We start from the raw sequence: 23,008 nt of genomic DNA, 5'->3' as shown, positions 1-23,008 counted from the left end.
AGAGTCAGACACCAAGGTTGGTGCTGCTGATGGATGGAGTGTATCACCAGCACTTGCCAAGCTATTCCCACGACCATAAATCACATGTTTACTGCCGCCAGTGGCTCTCAGCGCTCGCCAACAATTCTTCTGATGTCAGCAGCACATTATCATATCTAATCAGCCCCCAGCAACCTGTGTTTAACAGAGGGGAGACTGAAGTAACCATCGCTCCATCTCTTTAAACATGATTCACATCACTAACATGAAAATCTGGATATTTATAGAGTCGGTTATGGAGTTAAGTTCGAACTCATGTTTGTTTTTCAATAGCATTTTATTTTAATGTAATCCTTTTTACGATGACATACGAGTTCTGTAACCCCTCATCAGAAGTTGTATGGCAGTGAATGTAACTCCTGTTAAAGCATTTACAGTAGAAGATAAAGTTCATCACATGAAAGGCATGCACACAGGAAGTGCATGATGTGTACTGAAGATAATGACTCTGGATGATAACCAGCATGGCGTACAAACTGAGTATTTACAGCTGTGACCATCATTGAAATGACCGATCCTGAATGACATGATAGAGCTTTTCCACACACATACATCAGCCACACGCACACACAAACATACAGTCAACACATAATTTCATAAATCCATTTCTTCTGCAGGAGAGAATCCCCAAACATGGAGTCGTACTGTATTGCAGGTTGTGTCATGAGGAGCACGTACGGTTAAAAAATAGAAAACCATATATATATACTTTTCCATCGATGATTATGTCGTAAATTTAGGGGAAGCAAAAACAAACTGGCCGTTTAATCCTCAGCACTTTTAAGATATTCTCATGTAATGACTGCCCCTACAGACTATATTAAAAATAGATCAAACAAAAGCATCCTTGTACAAAAGAAATAAATCAATTATGGTAATAAAAATAAGAGTACAATGTAAATATATATTCATATTTATAATTTTCTAACTGTATTTACAAGAAAAGGGTGAACGGAGAAGTGGAGCAGGGTGCTGCATGTCCCTTTGTAGTATTTTCTCTGGATTTGGTCTGAAAAGCAGAACACTGTCCGTCTCTACAGATGAGGGAAAAAACATCAAAACATAAAACTGACACAGTCAGTCCTTTTCCTTCTCCTGACCCGAGGGATGCCCAAAGTGGAGAGTCAAGGGAGTTTTCCTGACACCGTGACAAACTGCCACTCTCGTTAATACAAAGTGCCCCATAAAAACATCGTCACCACCAAGAACCGGGAAGCTGCTGCTTTTTTTTTTCAGTCCACTTGATCCGACAAGTTCTCCAAGGTGTCCTCCGGGCTCTTTTTTTCTCACAGAGCACCAGTGTTTTTTTTTCTTTTTTTTAGCTTCATCTCTGGGAATGTGGGGAAGAGTCCGACCCCGTGAGGCAGGGAGCTGAGGAGGAGGAAGTGTCAATGTTTGTCTGCATGGAGATGAGGTATCAGCGTTTCTTTATGGCCGCCCCGTTCGAGTGGGGAGGGAACTTTGGCAGGCAGGGCTCCTCCGCTCCGGCGTCGTGGGAGAAGACAGAGTCCTCACCGGAGGAGCAGGTGGAGCTGCGGGTGTCCGGGTAGCTGGGGGAGTACTGGTCCAGAGGCACTGACAGCTCCAAATACTCCTGTAAAGGACAAATGGAGAGGAGAATATAGTGACATTTCATTCTAACCATCTAACCATCTCCAGTGTTAAATGGAGCTAATGTGGAAGTGCAAAGACAGAAAAACAAGACTGTTTATGGCTGGCCAGAACCTCAATGGTTTTAAATTCAGATTTTAGGGCAGATTTACAGCCCAAAACGATCATGGGGCTTGTTTAAATGATACTCCAGTGTGTGATGTCAATACGATTATTTTACAGCTCCCAACTGAGTCAAAGCCTCCCTAAAATCATAAATATAAAACATGTTTACAATTTCCAATGAAAGCAAGCAGTGTCACCAATCCGATATTGTTTACAATTACCTTTAAATCTGGTGTATAAGTCACTTTAAACACAGAATGTGCTGGAATGCATAACAACAGATCAGACTGGCAGGATTTGACACCACTTTTTAACCGCTTTTCTTCCTCGTGAGGTCAGAAGTATGCGTTTAAAGAAAATTGGAAGTGTACCGTTGGTGTTACCTTTTACATGAGCACCGTTTTGACAGGAAACAGGAGCTCAGCTACCGTATTGTAACTGTTAGATGTGCACACTCTAGACAGTGAAAACAGATGGTACTAAAAGGGTGACACAGCTGCACTGAAGCTTTGACTTTGCTGAATAAAATGGAAATCGGCAGGAAGGAAAACAGTTTAAACCCTTTTCCTGTTGGGGGATTCCAAAAAAACGGACCACTGCTTATAGACTTATAATCAGGATTTTACGGATATGCTTTTATCTCCACGAGGACTTCACCCACATTCTTTACTTTATTTTTTTGTTTTTGCTGCACCTATACCATACGTCAGGACAGCCAGCAGAGGATATTGATTGTTCTCCATATTTGTTGTTTTTCCAGAGTCCAGATCCCCGCTGTAAAATCGCTACTAAGGATGACAGGTGTGTGGTCTCGCCCTCTAGTGTGGGTGTTCAGATGATAATGCTAAAAATCAGTTAAAACTGTGTTCATGTCTGGGGTCATCCAGATGAGGGCAGGGCAAGTTATTAAAATTTAGATCAACTTGCAATGTAGCCTGAAATGTGTCTCAAAATACCAGTTTAAAACTTTTTTGCAGCAGAAATATTATGCCCTATAAATCATGCAAACATCCAAATGTCTTTATTTAGAATATTTTTCCAAAAAATTCATACTTTCTTCTTTTTATATACATTTCTTAGAAAACATACAAATGATAACTCCCTTTAATACAACAATTCATATTGAATTTGCAGTTTCTAAATAAAAGGGCTTTAGTTAAATCGATCCGATATCGAGTTGGTTATTATATAGAATAATTTGTTTGTTGAAAAATGCTTAAGATGAGGAACTTAACTGCATGTAAAATTGCAATGTTAGGGGAAAAAACTTCCACTAAGATTATTTCCCTAAATCATTTAGCCCCATTCCCAATTTAATCTAATACCAGGACCTTCTCTATTCACTTTAAGACTCTATTACATCTTTAATGTCTAACTTGTACCATTAGTGAGACAGTTACTGTGTCACACTAATCCTCTGGCAGCCTGGCAGACAAAGAGACAGAGCGAGGTTGGCCCCAAGCCTCCTGGCAAACAGCTACAATGTTCCCACCTGTTAAACCACTCCTCTTATTATGCTTTAGCTCACCATACTTGACTTTGGTGTTTATAATTCGTGCATTTATTTAGTCTTGTCAAAGGAGTCAGGATCGTTACTGTTTTCTTTCCTTTGTTAACCAGGGGGGAGAATAAATTGGATGGTAGGAATGAGAAGACCACTTCATTTGAGTTACATTACAGGTGTAGGGGTGAATCCAGAAACCATCTCTTTGTTTTTTTGTTTTTTTTTGTTTTCGCTCTCAAATAGTTCCACGTTCAGATGGAAACATTTTGAAAACAATCTCCATTCATATGGGACTGCAGGAAACACTTAAAATGCTGTAATGAAGTGATTTACTGCACAATAAATCTGTCTCTACAACAAAGACAATCCTGCACATTGACTGTTTTTCATGTGTTTTTGCTGTCATGATGATGTCTAACATTTATCATACACTAATCATGAGAGTAACTCATCACTAAATCCTCCTCGTCATCACCATCGTAGTGCAGCTGTGAAATTTCACGGCACATATAAACACAGAAAAGCTTTGCTAGAGCAGTCTTGTTATAATGAAGATACCCACTGAGAATAGATTCTTTTCCACAAATAAATTCAGCTCCTACGGACTTCAATTTCCCATGTATTTTCTCATAAAGTGCAGCGCTTCCTGGTTATGAGCACAACTGGAAAAAGGAGAGCCTTTTCAGAATGATATTTCTATTTCCCCATTTTTAATATAACTGCTTCTTGGGAGTGATTACAACCTTTTTCAACCTTAACATGGAAGCCTTAATCCTGTCTCCTCCATCAGTTCAAACTGATGTGCAGTCAATGGAGACAGCAGTCTACTGGCTGAGGTTTCCATGTTAAAATTCTGAGAGGAAAGATAAATGCTAAATAATTTCAAAGAGGCAAATAAATCTTAAAAAAGGGAAACAGAGATATCATTCTGAAAAGGTTCTTCTTTTTTTCAGTTGTGCAAATAAGCAGGATGCACTGCACTTTATGAGAAAATACATGCAAAATTAAAGGATATAGGAGATAAATTTGCCCATGGCAAATCAATTATTCTCAGCGGTTATCTATGTTAAAATAGGACTGATCCAGCAAAGCATTTTTGTGTTTATATAAGTCACAGTGATTATCATGATGATCGATGAATAAAGATAGATGGAATCATTTCTAAAATTAATAGCATGACTTTATCTAAAGAAATTTGCATTTGTAGCTCTCCAAATGAAAATTATATTACCCCTTTTCACATTCATCTGTTTGCAGTGTTCATAATCCAGTTGTCTGTGATTGGACAAGCTGAATCAGAGACAACGACACCAGACAGCTTGAGTCGAGCTGCAAACGGCTCGGTTCAGACTACTGTGGCACTCGCACATGGCAATTGACGGCAAGCATAGTACGCCTGTGCACCACTTTTTTGCCTTTCTACACAAAGACTTTTCACTGTGGAGCCCGTTTTCAAATTGTTCCATTTGCAGGCACTGGAAATGCCATTCTCATGTAAACAGACAGCCAAAACATTTGCTGTGTAAACAGGACCTAAGAAATAAACTCCAGCCAGCTATGAGATTCTAGTTCTGTGGGAGAATCAAGTTTATTTAGCAGCTAAGGATTTAGCCTACTGGCTGATGAATTACGTGAGGGTGTTGACAGTTTAGCTTTCATAACTTATGTTTTTCATAACTCCAGACTTCACCAAATAAGACTGATTTGGTTCAAGAAAACAAACACAGCACTGGACAAACATCAAACTAGGTTCTTCATTATTGCAGCTGAGAAATGGGCAAGAGCACCACATCATGCCCATGATTAAAGGTAGTTGCTTCGTCTAAGTTTTCTACTGCCCATGCTTTTATCAGACACTTCCTGAGTGATGAGAAGAGGACTAACCTGGTTGGATGTCATGGCCAGGCAGCGATCCAAGTCCTCTACCAGCTGTTTGAATGTTGGTCTCTGAGAGGGCACAGCATGCCAGCAGTCCCTCATCATCATGTACCTGCACAAAGCAAGAGATTGAAAACAGAAAGTCAAAATTATCATACCTTAAAATTCCTAAAAACAAATGTTAACTCAGAGATTGTTAAATTTTTGTGACTCATCTGTTCCTGGAAGGGACAGAGAAAAAAAATCTGAACATAGTGTGCCATGTGGAGCTGAGCCTTTTGTTTTATTGGCTGTCACACAAACACTGGTGGGCATCATTATTGCGTTGCTAAGCACCCTTTGCTTCTAATATACAACAACATTAGTAATATAAATATTAATGCACTCCTTAGGCCAGGCATGAGACTCAGCGGTGACTGAGAATCGTTAAACGTCTCATATATCATCTTTTCACCTTCAAACCATTTTCTAAAGTGACAAATACATTTATGGTGGTGACTTTTGGTATTTTCCCCCACCAATAACAGTTCAAAGAACTGTTTTAAGCTCAAAACACTCCACACACTCTTTAAAGGCTTTGCTATTGAAGTCGGCAACGTCTGGATCTGATTGTGACTAGGCAACTTCTAAACAAAAAACCACAGACTTTTCTTTTATTCAGAAAATGTGCCAGAGTTTCTGCATCAAAGTGGGACAAACATTTGGATTCAGTCTCAGCTGTAAATCTGCAACACAGTGAGCTCCACATGCTGAAAAAATCATTTTTATGACTTCTCCAGTGTCTCACAACCACCATTTATGAAGCTGTGTCAGAATATTAGGGTTATGTAAACCATGACGTGACCCAAAGACCCATTTTTCCCTCCTTATGTTCATCTTTACAAAATAAGACTGTATAAAAAGCAGCAAATGTTTAAAGCAAAAGTCATGAAGCAAAAGATTTAAGGAGTACAGGATTTCCTTACAGTTCATGAGTACATGTTGAGGGTTTGTCCATGCGGTGCCCTTCCTTCAGCAGCTTGAACAGCTCCTCCACTGGGACGCCAGGATACGGAGAGCCTCCCAGGGTGAAGATCTCCCAAAGCAGCACCCCAAATGACCAACTACAGATGGAGACAAAGCAGAACTCTTTGATTTTCTGCACAACTACGAGTTCTCCTTACGTTCAGTCAAGACCGAAATGGTAAAATAATGAAAGTCGATACTCACACATCACTTTGATGCGTGTATATTCGGTCAAACAGAGCCTCGGGAGCCATCCACTTGACTGGTAAACGACCCTGTGGAGAAAGACAAGCATATTAGGGCGATTCACAGTATTAGAGTGTTTATATCACCCATGTTTACTTTACAGAAGTTACAGTAAAGGTAGCAATGTCATTGATATAGATTGTCTCTGCTTTTTACGGAGGTTCTATTAAAAATCCTTCAGAGGAAAAAATGCTAAAGAAATAGCCCAGGCAAGATGAGAAGCTCTTTCTGTGTCCTAAGACTATAGTATCTGTCAGTAATGATGGGAATACTCACATTAGTCGTCTTCTTGTAGTAATCAATGTGGTGGATGTCTCTTGCCAGGCCAAAGTCAGCTATTTTCATCACGTTGTCCTCAGTTACCAAAACATTACGAGCAGCCAGATCTCTGTGGATGCACTACAAATAAAAACAAATAATTCATAATGATTACCAGGTTTCTCTGTGCGTATTTTAACCTTTTGCACTGATGCCGTGGCCAGATTCAAGCGGTTCCCTGCCAGAGAATGGTTGCATCAGTGTCATCTGAGGAGACAGAGTCAGTAAGGCATGGTGTAGTTGGTCACAAGCCTGTAAACAATGGTAGTAGGTGAAGGGATCAGCACGGATGCTGTTAGAGTGGCAGTTTTAAGCTGTTTTTTCTCTGTTACAATGGTTGCTATGTAGGATTAGGTAACCCAAGTAGGAATGGGCGGTAATGTGAAAACACTGTATTGCAAGTTATTTAAAAAAAAAAAAAACACAGTACTGCTTTAATTACTATCATGAAGACAGCACCACTGCTGGTTTGTGTGAAGACGCTTTTAACATGACAAATGAAATCCTTCAAAAGGATCTAATCAGTGTTTTAATTATTGATAATTTATGAACTGTGATTTTATCTATCTGTTGTTGTTTTTGTATTGTATGTTTTTTTATGTATACTGATATGGACCTATGGGTCTGAGATAAAGTATGAAGTAAAGTAATGATTTCAGGCCAATTTGGCAAACAACAAACGTGCACATTTAGCTATACTTGCACATATACACTCGCCAAAGTGCACCATGACCTGGCACTTAAAGTCAAACTGTTACACATGCTCCATTGATTTTGATGTGATCCACTGCAATGTGAGTTTAAAAACATTTTAATTCGTCTTTCTGCATGTAGCTCAGTGATGTAATGTGATGAAGTGCTGCAGCAGCAAAATCAAGCATGATTAAACATCAGCAGTTTCAAAAAACAAGTCAGCTTATCTAAGCCTTGTTTATATGTGAAAAATAGAAGAAGACAAAAGGTTCCTGTTAGTTATTTAAGGCTCTAAAGTAGTCTCTCAATTTTTATAAACTTCCTGTAAAGTCAACTCACAGAAAAGCCTAAATAAAATATAATGAAGGCCCACATTTATGTTTAGAAGCATATGGAAAAATATTTCCTCCTAAAAATGTCCTTGGGGGGTGGGTCATATGAGCTATTACGCACAGCTATATGCAGAGAAAAAGAGGAAAAAGGGGACCAAGGATTATTTGATCCTTTTGTAAGTCAGTTTACCTGTAACTGAAACAATGCTTCACTATAAATCCCTTCCAGTGCCCCTGTAATCAACGTTTTCTTGAAACTCAAAGCATTTTGTTAAAGGATTAAATGAAGCAAAGGCAGAGGTGTGCACTGTGCTTGTTGGTTTTTTGCTTGCACACGGGCGATTGCTTTTATAATGTGGGTTTTTAATACCTGGCGGTAATACCATAATACCACAGTCAAATCTGGGGAAGGTTTGTCGGCATTAATAGATGGATACTGCCCAATCCTAAATCCAAAAACCATAAATTCAAGCCATGTTTTGACTGACAGACATGACAGACTACATGGATGTAAAGATCCATTTTTGCCACTGATGTAATAGCATTGGAAGAAAGGGGGTACTGGCTAGACTATACCTGGAAAGAAGACTGCAAATAAACATACCATATTTACAAACATTACAATGTATGCTACGCTATCTACATGTTAGTGCTAACGGCAGTGACTCGCTGGGCTGCTGAAATGCGTGCACCATTTCTTGTTAACATTTCTCTTTTATCCGCCCTATGTTCGTTTCTCAGTGATGCATCATAAAGGCAGGGATGATGTTACAAGAGCTTGAAAAACCTTTCCTCTGTCTCAAAGTTTGATCTCACCACAACAGCTCTTTCACTTGGCAATTTAGTTTGTCAACATTTGTGATTGCTGTGCCTGCAGAGCGCTCTGTGCTCTTATTGGTCAACATCACTGATATCATGGAACAATATTCAGAGAAGGCAGAACAAAACAAAACATGCTAGACTTTCTGTCAGGCAGTTGTAAGGGGTCTCAGACCTGTTCTTGTTCTTTATCGTTCACTATGACTCACTGCATGAGATGAAACAACAGAAGGGCCAACAGGTCCTGAATCCCTCTGACTATCAGGTCAGGTTATGATCGCGCTAAAAACATGCAGTCTGATCTCATCTTCAGTACTGGACAACGTTTCTTTGTCAAAGGAAGAGAAAAGAGCCACTCTGAAAGCTTTCTTGATGGGAAGAACATTTCTGCTCTCGTGTCAACTGGCTTTGGCAAGAATCTGATCTACCTACTGGCTCCACTGACAGTGAACAGTGATAACAGCTGCCTGTCAAGCTTTCAATTACTCCACACATGCCATGTTTTGTTGCTGAGAGCTGTTGCTTATACGTTGCATGTACCTTTTTGGAGGCTAAATACTCCATGCCTCGGGCCACTTGGTAAGCACAGGACACCAGATCTTTGATGGACATGTTCTCCACAGGAACCTGGTCTGGGTTGTAGCAGTACTCCATGCCTGGCGGACGCCGAGCTCGCAAGTACTCCCGCAAGTTTCCTTTGGATGCGTACTCCACTATCACATACAGAGGACCTGGAGATAAATTGACGAAACACAAACATCATTCATTATTATTAGAAACAGCAGCACCATAAAATAGGGCAAAGTTAAATACGCTTTTTTTCTTTTATTCGTACTAATCATGCAATCTTCTGGGTTAAAGAATAATACCCTTCTTTATTAGCAGACGTTTTAAGATACTACAAAATCTTAGCTATAATCAATGACTGAAGTTAGATGAAAAACTGTTGGTGAGTAAGTTGGAGTTAACAAAAGGTTTGTGTTTGAGTGTGGAGGCAGCAGAGCGATGTGCACAGCGGGTTAAAGGGGGGAGTTTCTTCAGTTTTGTGCCGGGATGATTGGACAGAAATGGCAGCAGCTGTGGTCGATTCAAACTGCGAGCTCGGAAGCTGGTGTCAGAAATGTTTAATCATGCGCTTCTACCCTTTTCCTCAAAGTACGGGTCATGCTTGTCTGAGGGACTACAGCGTGTAAATGTCTGTGTGAGGCCTTGGCTGTCTGGTAGCAGAGTTCTGTTTGTCTGGTCTTACCGTCCTGTGTGCAAGCTCCCAGCAGATTAATGATGTTCTTGTGCTTCCCGATGATCTTCATCATCTCCATCTCTGAAATCAGGTCTGACAGGTCTTTCTCTGTGGCGTCAGCTGGAGAGGAAAGAATGAAAGAATATCAAGGTAATTAGTGGATGTTCTGTTGTTAAAAAGGCACGAAGAGGTCTCACAATAATGACCTCAGAAACCAACTTTGTTGCAGTTCGTTTGGCGTTTCTCTAGGAGAATGCTCCATGGATAAAGGCACTTAAAGTACTGGACAATAACTGCTACACTCCTCTATGCACTTTAATGAACACTGTTTTATATGGGACGTCAAGGGTTCTCATAAATTTTTACTCTAAGCTCCCATTTGCACAGTGGCTGGGATCCAATGGCAGATGTCTCTTAGTATTTCTTCATTACGGCCGTGGTGTTACAAGTTTTTTGGTCTCTCGAGTCTAGACTTCAGGCTTCTGTAAAATCTATTACCTCACACTGAATAACAGCTTCTCTGCAAATCCCTGAGTTACTTCCGCAGATCTACGTCTAAGGTAACTTTTCTGGATTGACACTTGACTTACATTTCAACATTTTGACAGCAACCTTGGTCACACGGTTTGGCTTCTCTTTGTCGAGACCCAGCGCCTCTCCCATCACGACCTGACCGAAACAGCCTTCACCCAGCGGCTTCCCAAGAACAAGTCTGAGGAGGAGACGAAGACAAGAGAGGTTGACAGTTAGTTTAACACCATGCCTGTGTTATTTAGCATGTATTAAAGTCAAAACTTTAATTTACATGGTCAAAGTTTGTTACAAATTCATGCCATCTCAGTTTTAGATGTTTGAGGTTTGTGTTTTAACAGTTTTTCCACAATCTGTTCAGTCATGATATTGTAGGGCAGCTTTAGGGTCCAGTGAGAAGGTACTTTAAAAACAGTATGGAAATAGGTCACCAGACATGGTACATGCTAGAAAAAAGTAGCTGTAAACACATGAATACATTAAAAACTAGGGTCAAGAACGAAAGGCATATGAGATTTCTCGGTACACTGGTCCTGAGCTGAACTTCAGGATTTAATTTACTGTTTATGAAATGTTGAATGGTACAGGGCAGAGACATTTTTGGGTCATGAATGCCCACATTTGATTTTTTCTGGCAAATTAAATGCTAAATAATTTAGGGAAAACCTGTCAAAATAAGAGTGGGCTGCATTAATTTTTAAGTGGGCAACCTGGTAGCCCAGTTATTAAAGAACTGGACAAGTGTTTTACAATAGTATACTGTGTTTTAATAAAAGTGAACCAGATCAAATCAGAGAGGGATCTGGAGGTCCTGCCCCAGGAAATTTACAACATCCAACACTAAACTCCCTGAACGCTGGAGAATATTTCTGCACCAATTTGAGTTAGGATGATGTTTTGTATCATATAAGGCTGGATAATAACTTGTCTTTCTCAAAATGCCTTCTAAAATTTAAGATTTCTAACTGGTTAAAGTCAGAAATTTCAAGGCCTTAAATTTTACAATTTCACATTTAAGACTATTTAAGAGGATTTGTAGGAACCCTGTATAAAAGCATTTAGCCCTTCAGCATCTAAACTGATAGTGACAGAAAGTTTCAACATCAGTGCTCCCACACATAGATGAAACTTGGGCAGACCACCCAGGTGTATTTGCAGCCACCCAGGTATATTTGCTGAACATTTCCCCCTTTTTACATCCATACATAACATTATCTATGGAAAAGAGAGAGACACCTCTTCGTTTAGTGTCCTTCCACAGAATGCATCATTCATTCATACATGCATTCATACATGCAACAATGAGAGCAGAATATAGAGTGAAGCATTTGAAAAGGTGAGTGATGTTATTTGAACATCTTAATACACGTACTGCTGATGAATTAAAAAAAAAAAAGAGGCTCACACAAAAAATAAATGTATGAAATGAGGCAGGGTGGGATAACCCACTCTTCCACCCCTATCACCCTAGTACAGGATCATTCTGTACTGTATAACCTTAGAGCAGTGGTTCCCACCCTTTTTCCCCATGGCCCCCTCTATTCTTACCTAAGAAAAGCCGAGCACCCCCAGGACTCACTTGGAAAAAGGGCACATCAGTGTTAATTGTTGTCATTGACAGAATCCCAGGATAGTAGGCCTACATTCACTTGTTTTGACAAAAGATCTATGAATAAACTATACATTATTACAACAGTGTATTTGGGCAATTCTAGAAAATAAATAGTAAACTTAAAATTCTCAAGTTTAAAAAGTTAACTTAAGAGAAAAAAATATAAATGTTGACTTTAGAAGCCATGAATCTACATGGACCAAGACTAAGAATTTTTGAGATCATCAAGTCCAGAATCATCCAGTTTTCACTTCCTTTTCTTACAATTCTTTTCTTTACACTGTTGTAAATTTACAATTTTAAAAACTTGACTTTTTTGAGTTTCTAATGTCAACTTTTAAAACTCGAAATTTCCGGTTTTCTATTTTACCATCATTTTAACTTTTTTGCTCAAAATGGACAGATCATCAATCAAATCATGATTTAAAATATATATAGAGCATACATGTGAATCTAATCTTGACAGTGTCAGAGCAGACAGGGTCCAGCTGATCTTTTTACACCCCTCCCAGGGGTGCCCTGACTCTCGGTTAGGAATCAAATATTTGTAGGTTGAATGAAGCACATCTTTCCTGCACTTGAGTAAGGTTTTGGCATGTCCATGGACACATCCAAACAGCAGACATGACTGCTTCCTTTTTCATGATTTTGAAACTTAATTTCACATACTTAATGATTTTTTTGGTCTGATGGTTGATAACAAAGTCTTCTGCGGTATAAAAAAAAGTCAAAATCTATTTTATTATCGCTTCACACAGACTTTACCATCAGCTTTCTTTGAGCAGATGTCTTTTGTCACAATATTTTAAACTACTATCTTTTTCTTTCAGAAGAGTATTTATCTAGCGCCAAGGCTCCTGTTTAGATTTTGTCTGAGGCGTACCTGTCTCGTGGAAGTTCCCAGCGTGGATCCTGTGGCAGTTCATACTCAGACACCCCTGACAGCATCGGGGAACCGCTGGAGGAGAGGCGGGAGGGACGAACCAGCATCACTCCAGAGTGGATGGAGGAGCTAGAGTCCACAGACACCTGAGGCAAAGAACACTGACATTACTCTCCTCATAGTGGAACAGACACCAGCAACAAAAGCTTATATAGACTGAAGTGAACAGAAAAAGGGGAAGATGAAGCTGAATTTGCTGTTATGCAATATAGAACATAAAGGACCAATGGAGTAAAATATGCACTCCACATATCCACATACTTACCTAATGCACAAGGCCTCAAAGAGCTAAAAATAACCTGAAAACTTTTGATTTGCATGCTTTATAATTTCTAAAATAGCTCAAACACGCTGTAAAGCTTTAGTAATGTAATAAAAATATTCAAAAATAGCATCCAAGGAGAGAGAGATGAAAAGGTGTAAATAATCCGAACCCCCTATCTACTTTCTGTTACCTGTCTGCGCAGTGGGATGCTTTTGGCCAGCTTGTGGACGGCCAGCTGACTGTTGAAGTCGCTCTTCTTGGAGGAGGTGCGAATTTTGACGATGATTACGATGGCGATCATGACGGCGATGAAAAAGAAGCCCACGCAGTAGATGACCACCTCCAGGTAGGTGTGGTTGGCTGGGGTAAGTTGAGGGCCAGCTAGATGGAGGGAGGAGGGGGTGCAGGGGGCAGGGAGGGTTGAGGTCAGCGGTCATCAATGAAATTACACAAAAATCTGATTTTAAACCCAATCACATCAAACAAACCCATGCATTTAAGACACAAAGCAACGCAAAAACACACTCAACACCCAAACTCACACAGAAACACACAGCTAGTCTGTCTAAAAATCAGAGACCCTGACACCATCACAAACAGGAAAATACTTTTACTGTAATGCAGCTATCTTTTTAAAACAAACGGTTTAAGTATAGGTTTTTTAATTAACAGAACTATAAATATTTTTTTCATGGACATTTAAGAGTCCAGCGATGCTCAAAGGATCTGATTTTAAGGCAGAGTATCAAAACTTCACACAACACATCATTTCCACTCTGTCAAACAACTTAGACACAATGAAGGTCTAAAAGCAACATAAAACAATGCATAAGCGTAACATAGCTTTGACTTAAACAATGTTTTTGCCTTTTTTTCCTTTGTTAATGAAGTTTAAATAAAACATGTGGTGGTGCTGGTAAACAATGTTTTTAAGGATATGTATTCAATTTTTGTGCTAAGTTGGGAAAAAAGCTAAAACCACAAACAGTCTAATTCAGATCTTGTTTTTTTCCTCCCTTTAGAGAAAACACCAATGTTTATTCATACCAATTCTAGGGATGTAATGGAGACTGTTTTTATGAAAAACAGAGTTTGGTGCATACCTTGGCTTGGGATGAGGATTTCTGAATGGGAGCTGCATTTTACAAATCTATTCTGAGTACTTTAAAACTAAGGTTTTCAACGTTTCCTCGCTTCAATACTTTGGTACCTTTTTCAACAATGCATTTCTGGTATTTTAACCCATTTAGACTACACGAATGTGTGCATGCATAAACCTTAGTGACCAAGTAAGACTGGTGTGCTTCTACCTTCAAGACCTGATATGATTTCAGCAGGTTTTGAATGATTTTATTGTTTTTAAGACACATGAACAGCAAACTGACAGATGAGATTTGCTGACGTACAAGCTGGAAGGCAGATGCGATAACAAATATTTTTGTTTTAGCCTCTTAAGCCTCCATGTTGAAAAGCTGATGGATGAAGGTGTTTTAAAGTTGGGCAGCGAGTGACACAGGCGAAACCTGATGACCTAAATGAGGGGAGCTTCATAGAGGCAGAACAACAATGAGTGCACGAAAAACCAGATTATGACATGACTGCGGACGTGCATGAGGGACATGATTGAAGAGGATATTGACAATTGTAATTTCAGAAAGATTTTTAAAATGGCGATGAACCTTAGGACAAAGGTAGTTAATTACAGTTAAAAGCAGGAATTTAAGCTTTTAAATGATTTTTTATTTCACATCTCTGTACGCTACCATGGCTGCAAAATAACAGTTTTAGTAAAAAATCACATTCTGTGCAATTTTTCAGATATCCCTCAGGTTTTTAGAGTTTGTTTCTAAACAAAACTTAGGTTTAAGAGGGTGTTTCTCAAGATGGTCTCAGGTGTTAACGGGTTGCTGATTGATAGTGTTAAAAAGCGCTCCAAGAAAAATAAAAAATAACAAAATGAATTTTGCTGCAGACAGCACTCACTTCCTCAGCCATAACGGGTGGAGTGTTTTTATCCGTGAACATCTCATACGGAGGTTTTATATATATAGTACAGATAAAGACGTAGATGTAGTCAGGAAAACTAAGGGGAGAGATCAGTCCTGCAGTAGCGTCTGTCTGAAATATATCCACACAGCAGAGAGAGGAGAGGAAATCCTTTTTCCCTCAGCCGCGAAACTTTAAGCCACGTCTGCTACTTGTTAGCTTGCAGCTAAGTTGCTGAGGACGCTGCCTGGGGTGGAAACTGTCAACGGGCGTGCAGGGGGGAAATTAAAATAAAAGCGTAGCTTGAAGCATCCATTTAGATCGATGTTTTGACTTTCCATCGATCTGATTGGATCATCAATCAACCAATCGATATATCGATATACATCGATGAATCGTTACACCCCTAGTGGACAGCAGAGTTCATTTTGACAGCTATTCTAATTTTAGTCTGAGTCTTTTGATCCCGTATTTTAGTTTTAGTTACATTTCAGTCATTTCCACCCCATTTTGTTTTAGTCTAGTTTTAGTTGTCAAAAACTCCAAAACATTTTAGTCTAGTTTTAGTCCACACAAAGTCCTAACATTTCAGTCTTCACTTTTAGTCCAAGCATTTATGTGGTACCAAGTCATGGTACTGTGTTCTATTCACCCTGCAAAACCTGGGAACCCTGCTTTCTACAGCTGAGAGGCAGAATGGAAACAGCTGGATTGTTTTTTTAAACATATATTTATTGAAGTTTTGCATAGATATAAAGTAAACATGGACGTACAATATGTAGTAAAGTAACCCCAGTCCCAACCCACCTACCCCAGTTCTCATCCACCAGAATTTACAGAAAGGAAAAAATAAGTTGATAAATAAATACAAAAAATAAAAAAAGCAAAGGAAGAGAGACATAGATACACAAAATTACAATATTAAATGCATAGTGCAATACCAATAGAGTGTATACAGGCAACAGAGCGACACTACTTAAGGGACTGTGAAGCCAGAGTAGAGCATAGCATATAGGTATCATTGCAATACATCTAAGCAGATATATATATATACAAATTAACATTGAGTCTCCTTAAGGATGAGTTAGGAAGTAGTTACAGGGTCAAGGGTATATTGCAGATCTGCATTTTCAAGAAACTTCAAAAAAGGCCCCAGATGTGATAAAATTCATCAAGCTTATGCTTGAGACTATAAGTCAGCTTCTCTAATGCCAGGCATGAAGACAATTATTTGAGTCAGTGACTAATAGGGGGACATGATATATTCTTCCAGTACATGGCAATGAGGCGTTTTGAATGGACAAGGCAAAGATCTACCAGTTTGATTTCATGTGACTTTAGGGGAAGATTTTCAGGGTAGAGACCTAGGATACAAAATTTGGAAGAGATAGGGATGGGTATGGAGATTATTTGAGAGATTATATGTATTATTTCTTTCCAAAATTTTGTATCTTCTCACATTCCCAGATACAATGGAAGAGGGTGCCTTTATGAGTCTGACACTTCACACAAGTGTCTGGAATGTCTGGATTAAATTTATTCAGTTTTACTGGGGTAACATAGGTTCTCATTATCCAATTATATTGTATCAACTTGAGTCTAGAGTTAATTGAAAGGCTCTGGGCTTTTGAGCATATTTGACTCCATTCACCGTCCAGCACACATTCCTGCAAGTCCTCAACCCACGACCTCCTAATTGAGTCAGATGACTCTTTGGAATGAGAAGAGAATATATTTTAAAGTGTAGAAATCTGGCCTTTCCTTTGATGATGTTGGGTTGCAAACCGTTCTAACACTGTTAAAGGGGGACAATTAGATGAATAATTTAACTTGGTGTAAATAAAACTATGCAGCTGTAGGTATTTAAAAAAGTGAGATTGTGGAATGTTGAATTTATCTTTGATTTCGTTAAATGACATCAGTGTACCATCATTATGGATGTGGATGTGATAAGAACCACATACGGCAGCCCTAAGCTGGGCTGCCCAATAGTACCACAGTAGATTTGGCACCTTCAAGCCTCCTCTGTCAAATGGGAGATATAGCAGTATGAGTCTAAGTCTTGAGCGTCTATAATTCCAAATGAATTTAGTAAGAGTTGTTTTCATATCTTGGAAAAATTTAGGAGGAGGCAGAAGTGGGATTGATTGGAACAGAAAGAGGAATTTAGGTAGGACATTCATCTTGACAACATTTATACGTCCAATCACAGACAAGGGGAATGAGACCTATCTGCTTAGAGATTCCTTCACTTTTAAAATGACTGGGTCATAATTAGCAGGGACTAATGAGTTTAGGTTGGGAGTAATAAAGATACCAAGATATCTAAATCCTTCAGGTGCATTCAAAAATGGGTGCTGGACCGTAGGATGGAGTCTCTCTCACTCATTGAGAAAAAGACCGGATGATTTAGTTTTGTTAACTTTGTATCCTGAGAACTTCCCAAACCTATTGATCAGCCTGAGAAAGACTTTTTCAGAATTGTCAGAATAAGGCTATGCGGTGCTCTACATCAGCAATTTGAATTCCTTTAATAATAGGGTGATTTCTAATAGAGATGACAAAGGGTTCCAGTGCTAAGATAAAAAGCAGGGGGGACAAGGGGCACCCTTGTCGGGTCCCACGATGAATATTGAATGGTTTGGAAATAGTGTTATTGGTCATGATCTCTGCACATGGATCTGAGTACAAAAGACTGATCCACTTTCTAAAGTAAACACCAAAGCCAAAGCGGGAGAGTACTGCAAATAGATGTGGCCATTCGATTCTGTCGAATGCTTTTTCAGTGTCAAGCGATAGAGTACATGAATCTTTGGTATCTTTTTTTCATAAATTATATTTAATAATCTTCTAATATTATAGTATGCCTGTCGGTTTTTAATAAATCCATTCTGATCATTATCTATAAGAGATGGGAGGCATTTCTCTAGCCTTAAAGCCAAAACTTTAGCAATTAGTTTTGTATCCGAGTTCAACAGAGAAATAGGTGTATAGGATTCACATTAAATAGGAAGTTTATCTGGTTTTAATATCAAGGTAATAAGTGCGTTTCTAAGAGAAGGGGGGAAAGTACCATTTTGAAAAGATTCTTCATACATATCCTTCGACGGGCTCATCAGTTTATCTTTAAATAATTTATAGACATCAATTGGGAGTGCATCAGGACCTGCCATTTTCCCTCCTTTCATATGGTTTATAGCTTCTTGAATTTCCTGACTTTCAAGTACACAGTCCATCCAGGATCTATCGTCTTCAGATATGGTGGGGACTGGGAGTTGGTTGAGAAAGAGAGTTTGGTCCTCCCCTATTTCTAATAATTCTGAGTCATATAGAGTCTGATAGTACGCGGCAAAGGTATCATTTACTTTTAGAGGATCAATGACTATGTCACCATCTGGAATTTGATACTATTAATGGCTCTTTCTGTATCTAACTTTTTTATTTGCCAAGCTAAAAGCTTTCCACTTTTCTCCCCTTGTTCATAACATGCTTGTTTTAATCTTATTAAGCAATTTTCTGCCTTTGCAGCAGAGTGCATTATATTTAGCCCTGAGGGTTACCAATTCTTGTGTATGAGAGTTAATCATGTCTGCCTCCCTCTCAAGTTGTTTAATTTCCCTATCTAAAGTTGACAGTTCTAGATTTGTTTTATTGGTTATTGAACTGGTATAACTAATCATTTGACCACAAATATAGGCCTTAAATGCCTCCCATCTCACAGAGGGTGAAGTTTCATCCTTATTAATGTCAAAAAAGTAGTCTATATGTGTTCCCACAAATTTGAGGAAGTTGGGATCATTTAGCCATTTAGGGTGGAGCCGCCATCTTCAAGACCCCCACACAAGTTTTTGGTTATTATATATGAGAGATGCTGGACCATGATCTGAAATTATGATGGAGTCATAAACACAATCTGTTATTCTTGGAAAGAGATCATTGGACACCAAAAAGTAATCAATTCTTGAGTGGCCTTTGGATACATTTGAACAACAGGAACCTTTTCTTTTAGTAGGGAACATTCTCCTCCAAGGGTCACATAAATTTAGTTCTTTTATAAAATGGAGCAATGTTTTTCTACTCTGTATATGAGATGAGTCAGTGCCCGAAGAGCGATCAAGGGGACGAGAGATTGTGCAATTAAAGTCTCCACCAGTTAGTAACTTTCCTGGTAGTGAGGCTAATAATAGAAAAAGATTTTCAAAAAATTTGGGACAGTCATCATTGGTACCATATATGTTAAGCAGATATATTCCTTAAAGAGTGAACCTTGCAAAATCAGATATCTCCCAGCAGGGTCTGGTATTGTTTTCACAACTTGAAAAGGAAGAGACTTGTGAATTAGTATAATGACTCCCCTAGCATTGGAAGAGAAGGAAGCAGAGTAAACTTGGCCTGACCACTGTCTCCTAACCTTTAACATATTACTTGGCATTAAGTGGGATTCTTGTAAAAAAATTACTGTTGAGTTAAGATGTTTAAGCCTTGTCATAACCTGCTTTAACTTAGATAATTTTCCTAAGCCTCTCACGTTCCAAGGAGTTATATCTGTATGTGAATCACCATCCATTGTTTGTCAGAAGTAATATTGTGTATTAAGTACCGCACTGAGTGTCGTCCACACAGTCAAAAATCGTATAATATAGATGAAGTAAGGCCATTAAATGAACTGATTGCACTATCACATTAAATTGAAACCCAATGAAAGATGAGAAAAACCCTCCCCTGCTGTCACCTAAAACTTGACAGCTGTCCTCACCAACCCAATCAGATGAAAACACAACATGATGCTGGTCTGATCCTACAAAGAGAAGCAGAGTAACGATACTCAAACACACGTCCATAATCAGTCACCCCCCGCCAAACGGTGTAATAAAAAAAAAGAATCAGAGAATACTTAGTGACAAAATAGAGAGAGAACAAGTGCAGGTTACCTCTAGTTGTCTCATTATTTCCAGAAGATTTGAGTAAAGAGAGGAAAATAATCCAGAAAGGTTCACTATAGTCTACGAACCCAGGAGTTATGATTATCATGTTGTTATTCCCTACAGAGTCCGTTAGTCTGTCGTTAGTCCCGACAGAGGAAAAAAACAAAAAATAAAAGACAAGGAAAGATAGTCAAATGCATCGATCATTATCTTCACCTCCAGGATTTATGCCGGTGACGATGATCCGTTGTTCCGGTTAACAGAGAGACTTTGGGCGAACGCCGCAGCATCCACCGGGTTGTCAAAAATCTGTGATCGGCCTGCGTGTGTCACCCGGAGCAGGACTTGGTGAAGGATTCTGTACTGGACGTTCAGGGCTTTAAGCTGCTTCTTCACTTTGTCAAAGCGCTTCCTTTTGATGTGTGTCTCCCTGGCAACATCCTGGAAGAATTTCGCCTCCTGCTCTTTGAACATCACTTTTCCTTTGGCCCTGGCTGCCCAGATTACTCTTTCCTTATCTTTAAAGTTGAGGAAGCGCATTATTAGTGCTCTGGGGACGTTGCGCTCCAGGCGGTGGGCTCGTTCAATGACGACTGGGTAAGGGAAGGAGTCAGCTCCAAGTACCTCGGGAAGCCATCTCTCCAGAAAAGCTGTGGCGTCGTGTCCCTCCGCTCCCTCCGGCAGGTTGACAGGGCGGAGGTTCTCCTGGTACTCAGTCTTAGTGGTGAGAGAAATTACCTGCTTCTGGAGTGCCGCAACTGTCTTTTGCAAAGTAGTAACGTTGTCCTCCGTGTCTCCAATGCACTGTTCGGCCTCCTCGAGTCGGTTAGAGAACTTGTTGAAGTCATGTTTAATACTTTGAATGGCTGTTAGGACCCCCGCAAAGTTTGCCGAGAACTCATCTCTCATGTCAGTTATAGCTTTCATGATCATGTGTCCCCCATCAGTCTCCACGCTGTTTGCTGCACTGCACGCTGTTAGCATGTCTGTAGGACCAGAGGTAAATAAGCCCACGTTAGAGGGATTAGCAGGGTGGTTCGTCTCCTTTTTCTGCTTTCTGGTTTCCATTTCGAGTACAGGAGTTTCAGCGAAACAAATGAGCTATTTTTTAGTATTCTTCAGGATATTAGCTGCAGGATTAGCCGCTAGTTCAGGGAGCGTCCGCCGGTGCGTGCACATAGCTTGCCGCCATGTTTGTTTGTCCAGCTGGATTGTTTTTTGACAGATTTCCCCACAGTGGAGAAATATATCATGAGTTCTGAACGTCTAATGAAAACTAAATTATATTTATTCTAGTTTTAGTCATCCTGACCAAAACTAAAATTACTTTTAGTCAGTTTTAGTCGTCACAGATCTATTTTTGTTGGTCATAGTCTAGTTTCTGTCATGAAAAAAGGCTGCCAACAAAACATTTTTAGTCATAGTTTTAGTTGACGAAATTAACACGGGTGGACAGTCACAAAAACAGACTAAAGCAGCCAAAAGTGTGGCTTCAATTCTCTAAAATAAATGCAAACAGTGCAATGTGCAACTGCTGTCAAACAGTGATTACATGCAAGGCATGCATCTTTTTGCACAAAAACTGTTGATTTTGTACAATACATTAAAATATGTATTTTTATACGTCCAGAGAGCTTGGGTCCAGAGACTAGTTTCATATTTATTTTAGGGTTTTTCTTTTAACAAAGAGCAGTAGTAATTTTTTTCTAATTCAAGTTCAGAGATTGTTTTAACTGAGATATTTCCAACAAAAAAGACAATTTTTGTATATTTCAGCATGTTCTCCTCCCAAACTCTTGATGTTTAATATTTTTAGTAATCAAAACTGTTTATTATAGCCACTAATTGATGTGTGCTTGCCATTGACTCTCCCTGAGGATGGTATACATCTTGTTCAGTGTTCAAAGAGAAAGAGACTCAATAAACTTTGAATTTTTAAAAGTAAAAATCTACATTGTCTACTTTTTCAAAAAAGAAAATTCACAGGAAGGAATCGATAATTGAATCAGTCAGAAGAATTGATATGGCATCAATATTAATAAGATCGTATCAATTCCCTTCCCTAGAAATAATAAAGTTTGGCCATTTACCTTGCAGAATAGTATTTGTACTCATGATTTTCCTGTGTAGGCCCTGACAAAATTAAACTTTAAATTTAGTTAAATGAGGTCTGTGGGAGAACTGTGGGAATCCGACTCCTTTGTACTGAAAAGTCAAACATGTGTATCCCAAACCAAGGCTGCTGTACCAGCTGCAGTGCACCATTACACCCCTAACCAACACCAGCAGCACAAGTGAGCTGCACTTGTGTGAAGAGGCTGACTGACAAGCTGCTTGATAATTGGACAAATGCCCATTCCAGCCCTCAGGAATGAGACACGTCCACCACAGAGAGCCAATTATCAGAGCTGGCCGCTGTGTTCACAGCAGGAAATGACATCAGGGATACATGTCATTTGCAGCGCTTGTCAAAGAAAATCAGCTTTACACCGAATCAAATGCAAACACCAGTTAAAGAGCAGAACAGTAGAGACAGTTTAAAGTGAAATCTGATCAGAGCGGCAAAACAACCCAACTATAAAGGAGAAGCATCCTCACTGAAACCATTAAGTATGTTTATTTTTAAGCCACTTCTGGTCTGTTTTCTGTTTCGATTTTTGCCGTCACAGTTTAACAGGTAGCAGACAACTCCTGGGTTGTTTGGCATTTTCTGATTTCCTTTGAGAAACATCAGAGCATGACCCAAACGCTCCCATCTAAAGGGTTTAGATGGAGCAGGAGCCATGCTGAGGACAGACAGAGGAGGAGTTTAGTACTTTGTAACTTGCCCTGGCTTCCTCTCACATTTTTCAACAGAAATAGAGTCTTAAAAACAAGACGCTCTTCTGGAAAATGTGACTATGGAGAGCCAGGCTGGAGTTAGTAAATGAAAAAATGGAAACATAGGAGACAGACA

The 23,008-nt window shown here is 39.3% G+C and overlaps 1 protein-coding gene across 3 annotated transcripts in view; it reads right to left on the bottom strand.

The window, feature by feature from the left end:
- Window positions 1–303: 303 nt before the first annotated feature.
- Window positions 304–23,008, bottom strand: part of fgfr1a (fibroblast growth factor receptor 1a) — a 52,076-nt gene continuing 29,371 nt past the window's right edge. For 2 of the 3 annotated variants that reach the window (XM_041786826.1, XM_041786824.1), the window contains exons 9-18: window positions 13,332–13,522; window positions 12,817–12,962; window positions 10,381–10,502; window positions 9,800–9,910; window positions 9,091–9,281; window positions 6,665–6,787; window positions 6,347–6,417; window positions 6,103–6,240; window positions 5,144–5,249; window positions 304–1,633 (exon numbers count right to left, since the gene is read on the bottom strand). In XM_041786826.1, the coding sequence (XP_041642760.1) occupies window positions 1,457–1,633; window positions 5,144–5,249; window positions 6,103–6,240; window positions 6,347–6,417; window positions 6,665–6,787; window positions 9,091–9,281; window positions 9,800–9,910; window positions 10,381–10,502; window positions 12,817–12,962; window positions 13,332–13,522 (1,376 nt within the window). In that variant the 3' untranslated portion in view covers window positions 304–1,456. Of the gene's footprint in view, window positions 1,634–5,143; window positions 5,250–6,102; window positions 6,241–6,346; window positions 6,418–6,664; window positions 6,788–9,090; window positions 9,282–9,799; window positions 9,911–10,380; window positions 10,503–12,816; window positions 12,963–13,325; window positions 13,523–23,008 lie in introns of all 3 variants that reach the window. The other variant, XM_041786823.1, reaches the window with a different exon arrangement.

This window comes from Cheilinus undulatus, linkage group 5, assembly GCF_018320785.1.
Source record: "Cheilinus undulatus linkage group 5, ASM1832078v1, whole genome shotgun sequence".
Classification (NCBI taxonomy): Eukaryota; Metazoa; Chordata; class Actinopteri; order Labriformes; family Labridae; genus Cheilinus; species Cheilinus undulatus.
The sequence above is the reverse complement of the archived record's forward strand: the minus strand, read 5'-3'. Positions and strand labels throughout refer to the sequence as shown.